Here is a 17,160-nt window from a genome sequence, read left to right as displayed (position 1 = left end):
AATAGAAACGTGTACTCTTCAGCAGAGGTCATAATATTTGTCAACACAAACATGCTAAAATAATTTGCTCCTTGAGATTAATCTAACTTCAGTACATCTGCTACAGGTGAATTTAGAGCTGGATACATATTCATCATCACAATTACGAGCTGCAAAAGCAATGACTGGAAAGAGATGGTGGCATTATCAATACAATGATGCAAGTAACTTCTGTGCCTATCATAATAAAAATTAAAGTAAATGAAAAAAATTGATAACTGGAGAGTAAATTTCTTTGAATGCAAACCAAAAAATGTTTTCACTACAGTGGGCTAGCTGCACATGAACTGCCTCATTATAGGATACGTGGTTCTAAAAACAGCATGCGTTACGTAGGGCAGCCATCCCCTTCAGCTCCATTTATTGCAGAACGATGAAGCTCTGAATAATCACAGTCTATCCACATCAATATATATTAATGGAGTTGAGCAATTAGTCCCTACACTTTCCATACTGTCTCCTGCTCTTCCAATGAAAGCGCATGACCAGACATTGTTTGATTTCCCCTTTCAACTCAAGTACTCATCAACTCAGGCTCGTAAAAGACGTTTGTCACATGTCAAAATCCTGTAACTTGCATGAGGACCCTCAGATGTGTCCCTCAGAGATACGTGCCAACCCATGGCTTTTCCAACTTCCTGAAGTTCATCCATAACAGCAAGAGAATCACGGATGTATATCCGTCCACCAGGTCTTAATAACCGATCCATTTCAAGCATGATTGTGGATATGTTGCATCTGAAACGCCAAAATCAAACAACGTCATGACAACATGTTCTTCATATGCTACTCTAAAGAAAGCCCAACTTCACTACAGTGAGACCCCATGAACTTGGAGTCGGACCACAATATTATATTGGAGCAAATTTTAAAAAAGTTAATAGTGTACCTTTTCCTTTCAATGGAGAAGAGACCATGCGCATGCAACAAGTCATATGTTCTTGGGTAAGTATCAAATGGTTCACACCTGAAAAATGGCACAGCTATTTATATGTAATCCAGCCAGATCTTTCTGCCTCAAGATATCACATATCAAAAACAGAACATCCAAATATGCATTTCCTCCTACCAACTTTTTCCAAAGAAATGCCTAAAGATTTGCATGAACTATAAGCCAGAATACTGTATCTCATAGGATGGAGGATGCTACCACAAAATCACTCAGCAAGCATCCTTTCCTTTTTCATCTTTTTATTTTCCCCATTTCCCCCTTCCTCTCAAATCATATTGGTGTTGGGAATGTGTAGAGACTAGAGACAGAATTGCATGGCTCAATGAAATTATTACAATATAAGGATACGCTGTACCTATAAGCACGAAAAATATAGACTAAGTACAAGATGAGCAGTTCTTACCAGTCATGCATGACTCCAAGTAGTCCACGGTCATATATGATGGGTAAGGTATTTCGGCCACTAACAGGGACAACATTTAGAACCCAGCAATCCAGTTGATTTTCAACCAATGCTGCAGCAAATCTGACAAGAAGGCAATTGATAGGCATTCTAACCTAAAACTTTAGAACAGTTTTATGCAAATGCATTAAAGTGAATAACCAAAAAGGGGAAAGCAATGGAGATGGAACAAATACCCTCCAAAACCAGCTCGCATATCCAACACATTTCTAAGTTTGAAGTTCTTCCAGTGCAAGGCACGGACATAACTTTCAATTATTTCTTTCCAGAATCTTGACTCTGCCCTGAAAAGCTCTTTTCTAGATATATATGCATCAAGTTGTATGCTCTGGAGCCTCTCTGGTGGATCGTGAAGGCGTGAAGGCCATGTGGTAATATTTGCACCATATCCTTCTTCTGGTAGTCTCGTAATACAAGCTTTCAGATCAACATACCTAAAAGTGATTTTGGAAAAAAGTCATAAAGGGCTAGAATGAAAGAAAAGCATGAACAGAAAATGAATCATGCAACTATAAGGTATTCACAAGCTTTTGGATCAGTTCACTAATATTAGGTACTGCAATCTTTTGAATCAGTTACTGTCGGAGACGCTCAAACTTAGTAAAAACCCTAAGAATTTTCAACAACCATTTATTAGAAAATAAGCTGATATTTTATAGATGGCAGTACCTTTTTATGCTGACTAATTGGCTACAAGCTGCTAACAGTGCAAGTTAACTCCATTTTTATAACGTGGAAAAGAAACGGCAAACAAAAGACAGTTAGATTAAAGAGTAATTATCATTTTTTTATTTCACAGACATGCCCTGAATTAACTCTCATTTTGAGAATAAGTTGAATCTAATGGGTACTCCACAATGGAAAGCACCACCTACACTAGGACATCAATTCTATTTAGTCTATTCCAATCACATGGGCCAACAGAAAATTCCTAGGCGAGTTTTAATGAGGATGTCCTAAAGAACAAAGGTCCCTATTTCAGTTGTATACTGAGCACTAAATGAGATGAGATAGATGCAAAAAATATAATTTCTCATTCTGCAATAGGATATGGTATAGCCATATGCAGAAGTGCTTGTGATGATAATGTATGCCAACACCACTGCAGTGATCTTTAGAGCAAATAAAAGTAACTTCTAATGTTGCTTAACTAATGTTTTCCACAGCCTACATAATATTACTAATTGCTGTGTTCCCTCTCGGGAAAGAACTTGTCCTTCCCACTAAAAAGGACTCAGCGAACATGGAAAGACTGAAGCATTGATCTCCACGCAAGTTACTAAAACTCCATCGGTATGTGGCACAAAACAATAGAGGGCATCCCGAACCAAAAGACACCATACATCATTTGCTTTTAAAGATATTGGAAAAATTCATCCACTGTTAAGTGGCAGAAGACTATGTGTTAGCAATCAGCTAGTCTAAGTTTGAAAACATTTTTAAATACAAATCTCTATGCCCTAAAGAACAAAGGTCCCTATTTCAGTTGTATACTGAGCACTAAATGAGAAGAGATAGATGCAAAAAATATAATTTCTCATTCTGCAATAGGATATGGTATAGCCATATGCAGAAGTGCTTGTGATGATAATGTATGCCAACACCACTGCAGTGATCTTTAGAGCAAATAAAAATAACTTCTAATGTTGCTTAACTAATGTTTTCCACAGCCTACATAATATTACTAATTGTTGTGTTCCCTCTCGGGAAAGAACTTGTCCTTCCCACTAAAAAGGATTCAGCAAACATGGAAAGACTGAAGCATTGATCTCCGCGCAAGTTACTAAAACTCCATCGATATGTGGCACAAAACAATAGAGGGCATCCTGAACCAAAGACACCACACATCATTTGCTTTTAAAGATATTGGAAAAATTCATCCACTGTTAAGTGGCGGAAGACTATGTGTTAGCAATCAGCTAGTCTAAGTTTGAAAACATTTTTAAATACAAATCTCTATGCCCTAAAGAACAAAGGTCCCTATTTCAGTTGTATACTGAGCACTAAATGAGATGAGATAGATGCAAAAAATATAATTTCTCATTCTGCAATAGGACATGGTATAATCATATGCAGAAGTGCTTGTGATGATAATGTATGCCAACACCAGTGCAGTGATCTTTAGAGCAAATAAAAATAACTTCTAATGTTGCTTAACTAATGTTTTCCACAGCCTACATAATATTACTAATTGCTGTGTTCCCTCTCGGGAAAGAACTTGTCCTTCCCACTAAAAAGGACTCAGCGAACATGGAAAGACTGAAGCATTGATCTCCACGTAAGTTACTAAAACTCCATCGGTATGTGGCACAAAACAATAGAGGGCATCCCGAACCAAAAGACACCATACATCATTTGCTTTTAAAGATATTGGAAAAATTCATCCACTGTTAAGTGGCAGAAGACTATGTGTTAGCAATCAGCTAGTCTAAGTTTGAAAACATTTTTAAATACAAATCTCTATGTTTTAAAATGGTCATAAATTTTGCTTCTCGGGAGTCGAACAAAGTAACTTTGCATCATATTAAATGTATTCTTCCATCATCTTCACATGGAAAAGAGTTGTGACCGACATTTTATTCTAGACGACTGTGATAGCAATCATCGCTAATATCTGAATTTTATAAACATGATCTACGTCCAATTTAGCCCAATAATCGGTCAAATTGATTTTCACTAAGCAAGAACTGGCAAGCAAATTGGACAAGAGGGAACAATTTTTAATTTAAAACAAAGATACAGGATCAGGGAAAGAAGATTGAAGAAATAACTACATCTCAGTGCCATGATTTCACTAACTTTTTCTCGTTTCTAGTTAGATGGGTGACAGCAATACAACGGGCTGCATGACTTCACCAAAACGTTTCATCCAAATAACTCCTCCTGTGTTCTTATTAGTATTTAGTAGTATATTTATAATGATTATTTGTCCATCTCTCTGCACATGCACAACAGATCAAAAGCCCCAATTGACGATGAGGAAACTCAAATCTTTTTATTCCTTTATTCTGTTTTGGGTGAGGAGCACCAGTAGGAAGTTCCATATACTCCGTAGACCATATATGTGTACGCGTAAAGGTATTTCAAAAATATCGTTTTCAGGGGCCATGACCTTCTCCCTCCCCCCAAAATAAAATAAAATAAACATTCATTATAGTTTTATTAGAAGAAACCACTTTTGGGTGTACCTCTGATGTGAGTTCACTTTTGCAGTAAAAAGAATGTGTAATTCTATTGCAGAATACGTGGTGACAGAAACAACTAAATACCATCAACAGACAAATAAAATAAAAAATCATGCATTATAGTCATGGTGCCCGTGCTTGTACTAATTCAAACTCTATTTTTCTCTCCCCAATCTCAAGAATGTACAGTTTTTTGATAATCAAGTAAATTGCATCTATTGAATGCAGCTTTGATCAGGCACAATTGCTGCACAGATGTTCACCCCTCTTCTATGCCAAGATCTGGTTCAGATCAATCTCGAACCTATATGCAAGGATGATTTCTTTTCAATTTACAACACTGCTGCTAATACTAAAAGACATCATGAGCCAATAAGAAAAAATTAGTCTGCTATGACTGTAAAAGTAAAGCCTTGCTAAACAACTAGTAAGTTGATTGGTACATTAGTAAGAAAAATGAGAGTAAACCATCTCAATGTTCTCGGGCGAGGCATGTAATTACACATTTAGCACAAAACTCAACAGCTTGCTGAGGCATTGGATGAAAAAAGAGGAACTGCATCCAATTACTTTTTCTACGAAGTGCAAAACAATACAAATTAGCATATGCGAAAATGGAGGACCAAAATAAGGACAACTGTGAAGAGGGAGATAAATTTGACAATGTTGATGGGAAAAAATAAAACTTAAATAAGCATAACCAATAAAATCCTCACCAAACATTGTCTGGATCATCCTGTGGATCACAAAGCGGCGGTTGGGATCCTTCTTCGCGGCTTAAATAGCAACTGTTGTTTAAAGGCTTCTGCCATATTGCAATATAACCTTCCTTCTTCACAAGCTTCCAGCAAAGACGGGTTGTTAGATTAACCATCTCTGGTAGAGAAAAGGAGAAAGCAAAGTGTTATGACTTGTGCAAGTTTTCAAGAACTAGAAGTGCAGGTGTAGTTTACAGGGTTTTAAAAATGGGCAATTATTCTATTTAAATTCTTAAATTGGTGGATAGAGTGAGAGCTTGCTTGTACAAAGCAAGACTACACTTTGTTAATTTAATCCAATTATATTTTCTTATACTTTTTCTTTGATGGCATTGTCCGAACCAGTTTGTATGCATCTCGGCTAACTAACTGGCAACCTAACCCACAAGCATAGATGTCAGGCTGCCACCAAGAGTGGAGCAGATAGGCTCACATTGAGAGTTGCAGCTGGAATTAGAACCAGGGATCTCCATGTTGTTACTCCTATGCCGACAACTTATCTTTTCTGATTGTTTCGTTCATGCTTAAATTTTATTTTATTTTTCGAGTATGAGAGTAATAGTTTAATCACTTAAAATGGGGAGAAAAACGAACATTAGCTAGAAGATATGATTTGTTCAATTCTCTTTGGAAGCTCCTTTCCTTATTAGCAAAAAAGATGAGCTATCTACTGATTTTGACTTGACCACTAATTTTCACACATCATTAAAACATTCGATGTTTTTGTTGTGATGCTCTCTAATAGAAGCATAACACCAACTGATAAGTAAAACCACAGGGAAATGGAGAATTGCTTACAATAATAGGAGGTTAACTCTTTAATGCTATTCAGAAGATCTGGCATTAGTCATACAACATGCCAACTTTTAATAAAGTTACCTTCCCATTGTTCTTCTAGGGCAGCTTCATGCTTATAAACGGGTTGTGCAGCCCAAACAAAATATCCTCCGGCACGGAGCATCCTGTTCACCTCCAATAGTAAAATACCATCTTCATAAAATCAGAGGATCAACGCGCAAATTAGAGATTTACCATATAAGAGCAAGACAGGAATCACAATCTGGTTATTTAGACTTAAAAGATGGCAGCATTTATTAATAAGTTCAATAACAAAGAAGTGGAACTAGAACACACATTATGAAACTATCAGTCTAATACAAATTCTCTTTTCATATAGGACACTTGAGACAAAGCTTCTAACCAAAAAATCTACAAATTAATGGACAACAAAGAGCTAATAAATTAAAGGCAAAAGAAAAAAAAGAAATTATCACACTTAACAAATGAAAGAGACAAACTAGGAACTCCCCGAGAAATTATAAGTGGAATATCTTCAACTGCATCCATGAAACCTTAGAATGCGGGAGCGACTACGCAGCAACAGAAATGTTTATAAGTGTTTCTATTTTTTTTCCTCGGGACAGAAAAAGGAAGTTTTCTCTTACGCCTTCCAAGACAATTCTGCCAAAAGACTATTCCTGAACATGGGAATCTGACTCCACTCACAAAGATTCACAACTATTGGTAACAGCTTATCAATCCATCAAAATAAAAAGCAGTAAAAAGAGAAGTTGCAAATTATCAGATCCAGTATACATTTTTTTAACAATAAGACTTCCACCATTACCCTTAGAATGCAAGATTTGAAGCCAAAGTTAGCTCAAATGCAACAATTTCAAAAAACAATAATAATAAAACCATCTTAAAACAATAGGAAGTATAAGCTCGTCACGATGGGATATTACTAGGATATAGAAAAGCATACCATCACGAGTCCAATTGATCCTACACCTTGAACAATGGATTAATTCAAATGCCTGGCTGGGATACATTAACCGATGTGTTGCAAATGCAGCCACCATTGCAGGCACCCCGCGCTCAAGAGCAAATTGAATCTGGTTTTCATGAACATCTTTTGGAGCAATTGACAGAGCGAGCACATTCCGTGATAGTAAATAAGCACCAAAGCTTGCTACGCCGCAACCAATATCCAAAGCAACTCGGGTATGACGACCAAATGCAATTTCAGGGACCATCTAGTGAAGACATGGTCCAAAGGAAAAGTTAAATTAAAAGAATACTAATTTTGTTTAATCTGTTGACTCACTGCTTTAAAGTAAATAAGAACAAAATCATATACCTTCTCAATCTGATCCAAATACTGATCAGCTCCATGTATGAACTGGGTGCCGCCACCAGGAAATTTGAACTTGTCCTTGTCTATGGTGATCCAATTTTGACCCCCTTTATCTTCAACTAGACGTGCATGGGGAACATTGCTGAACCAAACCTGCAGTAGAAATAGTTGAGAATTCCCTAATTCCATATATTGTATCTAACATTGTAAAAATCACGTCCCGTCTTTCAATTTGAATTTGAATTTTCACTTGATTTTAAGGGGCGAACTTTTGCGATTTTCTTTTTTGAGAAAGGTAACATTAACTTTTGTGATCATCATTATTACACTCAAGTTGGTGGAAAGCTTGATCACGGCTCAAACTATAGTTCTATTCAGACGGAGTACATGATCATGGCCACATAGAACAGAGGCCAAGGGATTCAATAGAATCCCCTTCATCGGAAAATTATATTGCGCAAACAGGGCAAAAATTAGTTTCTTTTTTGGGGTTATATTAAAACTGTTGAAATTCTAGTATAGTGGCAAAGAGGTTCAAAAATTGCTTTATGTCACATGTTCAAATCCCAAGTGTGACATTCTAGAATTTTTTTTTTTTTTTTTTTGAATCCCTTGCACAAATTCCTCGCTCCGCCACTAATAGAACATTGTGCCAATGAGACAATAAATACTTCAAAAAAACTAAAGTTGAGAAATTTATCCAAAAAAAAAAAAAAAAAAAAAAAACTCAATACATGAAGAAATCAGCCATGTTTTTGGCAAAGAATAGCATACCTCATCACGGCTCCTGGGCCATGGAATTGGAGCTTGGTAACCTCTAGGTGCAGGAACCAAGCAATTCAACCCCTTATCTTTTTCAGGACAATGCCGTTCGAATTTATCACCTTTCTCCGTTGAATTCAGCTTTTGGATAGCCTCCACATTGTCAAGGCACGGAATGTACTCCCTCATACTCTCAGGACAGAGCCCGAATTTCTTAACCTTAACAACCTTATTGTTTTCCGACAAATCTGTCTCGTTTCCAACACCCGGCCAATTCTCCACAACATCCGGATCATAATCCCCCACCGCGAAATCTTCCTTCATTACTCCATTCTCGTCCAATAAACCCATATGCTGCACCGCCGACGGTGGCGGTGGGGAAGGAGACAAAGTAACCGCCGGCGGTGGCGGAATTGAAACTTCACCCGCTTGCTGTCTGTTGGTATCGTTAATAACAGTGGATAAATCATAAGTTTTATTGAAATTGGAGGAAAGAGAAACAGCTGAAGGAGAGATGAGCCCAGATGGGTTTTGGCGCGAATTGAAGAAAAGGAGCTGTTGAGACGATCCATCAGACCAATGTTTGCCGAAGTAGAAGAAAGCGACGGCTAAGAACACGAAAGCCAACACTTTGATAACAGTAGTGGACCTGAGTAAATCTCCACTCAACCCCTTCATGTTTTTTCACTTTCTCATACACACACAGAGAAACTATACAACAAAATTAGTGGGTTGTTGTAGATCTGAATCTCTCAATGAGAATTCTTGCAAATGAGGCAGGTAGCCTACTGTGCTAAAGAAAAAAAGGGAAGACAGAAAGAGAGAGTAAATGAAGTGCTGAATTAAATGCGAGAAGAAGGCTATATATAGTTGAAACTGGAACAAGTATGGGCGCCGCTAATCTTCGAATTTGATATGTGATAGACTCTCTTCTTTTACGTGCATACCTAAGATCAAATGATGAAGACCCGCAAACTAAATACTGTTGCGGAAGCCAAATGTATATAGTGTCAATAAGTCACAACTACTATACCAAAATTATGACAGCCACCAAATAATAAATAAGACAATAAAGCAACAATAAAGGGAACACCAGAATTTACGAGGTTCGGTTAATTTTGCCTACTCCTCGGACACAACCAATATTTTATTTCACTCCAAAAATACAAGTGAAATAATACTAAAGAGAGAAGATACAAATGCCTTAAACAGATGAGAAGGCAAATGAGAGGTGTGTTTCAATCCTAAACATTAGGCCTTCTTTTATAGGGGAAAAATCCCCCCAAACTTAACTCCCAACCAATGTGGGACTTTGGCATTTTGCCAAACTTCAACAAATCTCCACCTTGGCAAAATTCCACATTTTCAATTCTCTCTCAATAACAAATTTTGGTTGTGTCTTCATCTTCAATCTTCAGTGTTCAACAATGTTGATCAAATCCAAACAATGTTGAAACTTGACCGCAGTCACCACCTTTGTCAGCATATCAGCAGGATTCTCTGTAGTATGAATTTTCTTCACCGTGACTCCACCTTCTTCTATGATTTCTCGTACGAAATGATACCGAACATCAATGTGCTTCGTCCTTGCATGATAAACTTGGTTCTTCGCTAATTGAATAGCACTTTGACTATCACAAAAAATTGTGATACCTTTTTGTTCAACACCAAGCTCCTTTAGCAATCCTTGAAGCCAAATTGCCTCTTTCACAGCATCTGTAATAGCCATGTACTCTGCCTCTGTTGTAGACAAAGCAACTGTTGACTGCAAAGTAGACTTCCAACTAACTGGTGCCTTTGCAAAAGTAAACACATAACCAGTAGTTGATCTTCGTTTGTCCATATCACCCGCAAAATCTGAGTCACAATATCCAACTACAGACTGATTGTCTTCCTGCTCAAAAACTAACCCGACATCTACAGTATTATGAATATACCGTAGAATCCACTTCACAGCTTGCCAATGCTCCTTCCCTGGATTGTGCATATATCTGCTAATAACTCCAACAGCTTGTGAAATGTCAGGCCTTGTGCAAACCATTGCATACATCAAGCTACCAACAACATTTGCGTATGGTACCTTTGACATATACTCTCGTTCAGCTTCATCCATTGGCGACATAGTAGTACTTAGCTTAAAATGGGAAGCAAGTGGAGTACTAACTGGCTTAGTCTTGTCATCTATGCCAAAACGTTGAAGTACTCTCTTCAAATATTCCTTTTGAGATAAACAGAGTTTCTTTGAACGTCTATCTCTAATTATCTCCATGCCAAGAATTTTCTTTGCCTCACCCAAATCCTTCATCTCGAACTCCTTCTTCAGTTGAATCTTCAACTTATCAATTTCTTCCAAATTCTTGGAAGCTATCAACATATCATCAACATATAGGAGAAGATATACAAAGTAACCATCTTTAAGCTTGTGCAAATACACACAATGATCGTATTTGCTTCTCTTGTACCATTGCCGCAACATAAACTCGTCAAATCGCTTGTACCATTGTCTAGAAGATTGTTTCAATCCGTACAACGATTTTTTAAGTTTGCACACCATATTTTCTTTTCCAGCAACTTTGAATCCTTCTGGCTGAGTCATGTAGATTTCCTCCTCCAAGTTTCCATGTAAAAACGCAGTTTTTACATCCATCTGAACTAGTTCCAAATCCAATTGTGCTACCAAAGCCAACATAATTCTAATGGAGGAATGTTTTACAACTGGAGAAAACACTTCATTGTAATAATTCCCTCCTTTTGAGCATATCCTTTGGCCACCAATCTTTCTTTGTAGCGAACATCTAATTGGTTAGGAAACCCTTCTTTCTTTGCAAATACCCATTTGCACCCAATTGCTTTCTTTCCCTTCGGGAGATTGGCCAATCTCCATGTATGATTCTGATGAAGGGACTGTATTTCATCATTCATGGCAATCCTCCACTTATATTCTTCTGAACTTTGGACAGCGTCTTTATAAGTAGTAGGAACATCATCAGCTACAATTGAGGTTGCACAAGCAACCGTCTCTATGAGACGAACAGGTTTCGTTATTGTTCTTTTTGGCCTGCTGGTTGCTATTGATTCAAGTTGTTGTTGAGATTCCTGAGTTGGAATCTCCTCTACTGGCTCTCTTTCCAGAGGGTAATCTTCATTTGTTTCCTCCTCTGCTTCTTGTGTAGGAAAAATAAATTTTCCCTCAAACTCCACCTGCTTAGAAGCACCTTCATTTTGTTTGGTATCTTCTGTTACCTTATTTACCATAGCAAATTCATCAAAGGTAACATCTCTGCTGAATATTACTTTCTTTGTCATAGGACACCATAAGCGATATCCTTTGACTCCAGAAGTAATTCCCATAAAAATAGCCTTCTTTGCCCTTGGATCCAATTTTGACTCCGTCACATGATAATATGCAGTTGAGCCAAACACGTGCAAAGAGTTATAATCTACAGCAGGTTTTCCGTACCATTTTTCAAATGGTGTTTTGCCATCAATAGCAGCAGATGGTAGACGATTAATGAGGTGACATGTATATGTAATTGCCTCAGCCCAAAATTCTTTGCCCAAACCAGCATTGGACAACATACACCGTACCTTCTCCAGCAAGGTCCGGTTCATACGTTCTGCCACTCCATTCTGTTGTGGTGTATGTCTAACAGTGAAGTGTCGGACTATGCCATCATTTTCACAGACCTTATTGAAATGATCATTTTTGTATTCACCTCCATTGTTTGTGCGAATACACTTGATTCTCCTGCCTGTCTGATTCTCCACCATCGTCTTCCATTTGAGAAAAATTCCCAACACTTCATCTTTGCTCTTCATTGTATACACCCATACTCTTCGGGAAAAATCATCAACAAAGGTTACAAAATAGTGCTTCCTACCCAATGAAGGTGTTTTGGAAGGACCCCAAACATCAGAGTGTACATAATCCAAAATGCCTTTAGTATTATGGATCGCTGTACCAAATTTAACCCTTGTCTGTTTCCCTTTAACACAATGCTCACAAAACTCCAAGTTGCAAGCCTTTACTCCTTTTAACAATCCTTGATCTGATAGAGTTTTCAAGGATTTTCCTCCAGCATGTCCCAAGCGCATGTGCCATAGTTTGGTTGCTTCTGCCTCTTTGTCGTCACTGGATGTTACTGTCGCTGTCCCAATAACTGTACTGCCACGATAGCGGTACATATTATTATTCTTCCGATTAGCCTTCATTACCACTAGTGCACCAGAGCATACTCTCATCACTCCATTTTCTGCAATGATTTTGAACCCTTTTGATTCTAGGGCTCCCACAGAGATGAGATTCTTCTTCAAATCCGGTACATATCGAACATCTATCAATGTTCTGATCATTCCATCATGGTTCCTTAATCGTATTGAACCAATGCCATATGAGATAAGAGGGCTGTTATCCGCTGTGTGGATGACTCCATATTCTCCTTCTTGAAATTCCACGAACCAGTCCCTGTTGGGACACATATGATAGCTACAAGCCGAGTCCATCAACCATATGTCTGATGATGTTGATGACTCTGTTGTAACTAATGAGAAGTCTGAATCATCACAATCAGCTACATTTGAATCCATAATAGCCTTTCCATTGTTATGTTTGGCCTTATTCTTCAACTTCGGACAGTCTTTCTTCCAGTGCCCTTTTTCTCGACAAAAGGCACATTCATTTTTGCTGGGTCTGGATCTTGACTTGGATCTTCCCTTCTTTATCCTCGTTTGATTTTGAGGACGACCCCTCACAAACAGTGCTTCTCCTTCTCCGCCCTTCTGTTTTTCTCGCTTTCTTTGTTCATAGCTGTACAAAGCTGAACAAACTTCTCTGAGAGAAATTTCGTCATTTCCATGGAGTAGAGTAGTTTCAAGGTGCTCGTACTCATCAGGAAGTGACGCCAACAACATTAAGGCCAAGTCACCATCATCATAAGTTGTATCCATATTTTGCAAATCTGTGACCAACTTATTGAAACTGGTGATATGTTCATTCATCGTGGTACCAGGAACATAGGTGAAGTGAAACAGTCTCTTCTTCATGTACAATTTATTTTGACTGTTTTTCTTCAAAAATTTATCCTCCAGTGCTTTCCATAATTTACTTGCAGAAGTTTCCTTTGTGTATGGATATTTCTGCTCTCTAGCAAGGTAGGATCGAATGGTACCGCAAGCAACACGGTTGATAATTCTCCAATCTTCTTCTCCAATAACATCTGGTTTCTTTTCTTCAATGGCCAGATCTAGCCCTTGTTGAAAAAGGACATCTAGAACCTCGCCTTGCCACATCCCAAAATGTCCGGACCCGTCAAAAATTTCTACCGCAAATTTCGCATTTGACACAATTCTTGTCATAAGCGAAGATGCCAATGATGACGTATTGTTGACACTTGATGTAGATTCTTCTTGTTTATTGTCCCCCATATTTGACACAAATATTATTTAATAACTGACGACACAAATCAAGATTATTTCTTTCTGATGTAGAAGATCAGACTAAGCTGCAACTACAGAGCATACTCAGACAGAACCTTGACTCAGTTACCAAGATAAATCTTTTCTGATGTGGAAGATCAGACTATGCTGCAACCATAGAGCATACTTAGACAGTACCTTGGCTCTGATACCAATTGTTGCGGAAGCCAAATGTATATAGTGTGAATAAGTCACAACTACTATACCAAAATTATGACAGCCACCAAATAATAAATAAGACAATAAAGCAACAATAAAGGGAACACCAGAATTTACGAGGTTCGGCTAATTTTGCCTACTCCTCGGACACAACCAATATTTTATTTCACTCCAAAAATACAAGTGAAATAATACTAAAGAGAGAAGATACAAATGTCTTAAACAGATGAGAAGGCAAATGAGAGGTGTGTTTCAATCCTAAACATTAGGCCTTCTTTTATAGGGGAAAAATCCCCCCAAACTTAACTCCCAACCAATGTGGGACTTTGGCATTTTGCCAAACTTCAACAAATCTCCACCTTGGCAAAATTCCACATTTTCAATTCTCTCTCAATAACAAACTAGTTTTTTGGTTAATAATATAGTTTAAGACGTAAATTTGATTTGTATAGTAACGATGAAAGAAAATACTGAAGTAATGGTGACAAGTTAATTAAATACAGAAATAATTACATCATTCATATTTACTACTAGTATAGAGTTTGAATTCTTAAATTTTTTACAGATATTGAATATACTATAGCAAATATTTTGGGAAAAGGAAGAAAATACATTCTTTCCTTCTAATAAATAAATGGAAGTAAAAGTTTTTTTCTCGCTCTATAAAAGTTCTAAAGCGTGTGATTAGGGTGGATTATCTAACATGAACTACTGGCCATAATGGGGCCGGAAAAACGTATGCAAGATTCCGATTACATATCAAGGTTCAAGGTTGACGGATGGGCGAATAATAGGGAAAGGAACAATTAATTCGCCGAAAGGGGTGATAACCAATGGAGGTGGGAAAAGAGTACACTAGTAACCACGATGAAGGAGCAGACAGTTCAATCCACATAAGTGGTGACTGATTCAGGGATTATCTACGACTGAAAGCAATTCAACTCAATTAGTGGCAATACATTTTGGGGGATGATGGGGGGAGAAAAAAGTACTCTGTTGTTTGTCCATGGTGAATGAACAGACATTTCAATCCACACGAGTAATTTGAAATTGACTACGACTAGAAGTAATTCCAGCTTAGTTATTGCTACAACAACATAGAGAGCAAGGGATGTGAGCCCAAAGAAGAAGTTGACTAAATAAGTTATGGCTGAAGATAATCGTAAAGCAAAGGCAGGCGAGGTACAGAGGCAGCCTAAAGTTCGATCAGCTACTATTGGATCACAATCATGGGCTAGTGTGGTTACATGTAACCAAATGGCATCGAGGTGTATGAATTTGCAATTTATTGCGTTGATGATTCATGAAGGAGAGAATATAATTGTAACGACCCCAACTTTCCTCCGTAAGATATCGTGATGTCACCTAATCTCTAAGACTAGGTAAGCTGATTACTAACAACGATTAAGCCAATTCTTAACAATGATAACTTGAAACATAGTTTAATATAGTGCCGAGACAAAAGCTGAATAAGCATACGCAACAATAATCATAATAACTTCCCAAGACTTGTGATACATAGCCACGAACTCTAATTGAATATATAGAATGATCTCAAGGATCGAAATACAATACTATTCAAATGGCAAACTGACCGTACAATGAAAGGAAGAGACTCCAAGGGACCGCGATGACCAAGCAGCTCTACCTTGAATCCTCGCGATCAACAAGCTAATTTTGTCGGGTCCGATATATCCAATACCTGGCTCTGCAAAAAAATATACAAAAGTATAGTATGAGTACACCATGATCGGTCCCAGTAAGTATCAAGACTAACCTCAGTGGAGTAGTGACGAGGTACAAGTCAAGATACTCACTAGACAAAACAACCTATAAAGAATAGAGATATAAAGCTAAAAATGAAAAGCAGAAATCGGTAAATGGCAACAAAATCAACATGTGATATAGACAATAAAGCAATAAGAACACTGTGAAGTATCATTAAAACCAAATAAGGAATACAAAACACAACCGATTAATCAAGCCGTTCTAACACAAGTTTCACAACGAAATCACTCTGTGGTACCTCATATCATAGTCACAAGTCTCGGGTCCTAACCCACCATCATATACTCACGACACCTTATGCCCATATCTCGAATCACAACCACACGGACAACTCACGTGCCAAAATTACAATATGCCCGGCATGGTCACAGGCTTACAATCACAATTCGTCTGGCATAGTCACAGGCTCACAATCACAATCCGCCCGGCACGATCACAGGCTCACAATCACAATCCGCCCGGCATGATCACAGGCTCACAATCACAATCTGTCCGACATGATCACAAGCTCACAATCATAATTTGCCCGGCATAATCACATGCTTAATAACAACATGAAAACGGATAATACAAGAACATATGGGCATGATTAATAAATGTCAAGTTTCATACTCCTGAACTAGGATAAGTGGCATGCTACAGTGTATGCTTGTTCGAGTGTACTACTGTAGCCTAAGTCAACAAGTAATATCAAAGACATCGAGTAGCTCATTGAAGCAACACAACAAATCACGTAAGGTGTATGACAAACACAAGGAAATAGCTCACCGTCACTCGAAAGTCACCAACACAATGTCTCCAAACCGTCACACATCATCCCTGACATTTCCACCCTTATCTCTCCCATACCCATCCGTATCACTCCATATAATAGCCACCCTTATCACTCCGTATAATAGCCTCCCTTATCATTCAATGTAATAGCCACCCTTATCGCTCGTGTAATAGTCACCCTTATCACTCCCTGTAATAGCCATCCTCATCACTCTGCCCGGACAATAACACGATAGCCACCTGTATCACTCCGCATAACAACAACGGTGAAGTGCCACCCTTATGCTCTGCATAACAACAACCAAACCACATAACAATTTACATGTGCTAACATCACAACAACATGACTTATCAACTCGTACCACAAGTGCCCATAGGCCACAACCTTTCCAAGGATTCAATGATATTAATATTTTCACAACAATTAGCTCACGTCTCAACACAACGTATATAGAATCTCAATAACAACAAAATAAATGGAAAAGTAACTTAACAAGGAACAACACCTCCCTTAAACACAACTTCAACTAAAATAGATTAATGACTCTTGATAGCTTCAATTCTAATTAATTGTTTAAGGATAACTCAATAGTGACAGTATCTCCATGAAATGGAAAACTCTGAATTCTAGTGTATGAATTAAGCTAACAATGAAAGAGATGACACAA

At 37.9% G+C, this 17,160-nt stretch overlaps 1 protein-coding gene across 1 annotated transcript; it reads right to left on the bottom strand.

Moving 5' to 3' along the window:
- Nucleotides 1-55: 55 nt before the first annotated feature.
- LOC107808694 (putative methyltransferase PMT11) lies at nucleotides 56-9,246 on the bottom strand. Its single transcript, XM_016633231.2, has 9 exons — nucleotides 8,309-9,246; nucleotides 7,538-7,687; nucleotides 7,163-7,433; nucleotides 6,277-6,387; nucleotides 5,356-5,515; nucleotides 1,631-1,888; nucleotides 1,395-1,517; nucleotides 929-1,006; nucleotides 56-777 (listed from the first exon to the last, which is right to left on the bottom strand). The coding sequence occupies exons 1-9, from the start codon at nucleotides 8,972-8,974 to the stop codon at nucleotides 570-572; spliced, it is 2,025 nt and encodes a 674-aa protein (XP_016488717.1). The 5' UTR covers nucleotides 8,975-9,246; the 3' UTR covers nucleotides 56-569.
- Nucleotides 9,247-17,160: the final 7,914 nt, after the last annotated feature.

This window comes from Nicotiana tabacum, chromosome 6 (genome assembly GCF_000715075.1).
Source record: "Nicotiana tabacum cultivar K326 chromosome 6, ASM71507v2, whole genome shotgun sequence".
NCBI classification, from domain to species: domain Eukaryota; kingdom Viridiplantae; phylum Streptophyta; class Magnoliopsida; order Solanales; family Solanaceae; genus Nicotiana; species Nicotiana tabacum.
The sequence above is the reverse complement of the archived record's forward strand: the minus strand, read 5'-3'. Positions and strand labels throughout refer to the sequence as shown.

Bases quoted from the DNA above. Each gene is read 5' to 3' on its own strand.
- LOC107808694 (XM_016633231.2), bottom strand. From the start codon at position 8,974: ATGAAGGGGTTGAGTGGAGATTTACTCAGGTCCACTACTGTTATCAAA. The intron at 7,434-7,537 runs GTATATGATTTT...TGTCTTCACTAG, and splicing joins ATTTGGATCAGATTGAGAAG to ATGGTCCCTGAAATTGCATT. The intron at 1,518-1,630 runs GTATTTGTTCCA...CCTTCTTGTCAG, and splicing joins ATGCGAGCTGGTTTTGGAGG to ATTTGCTGCAGCATTGGTTG.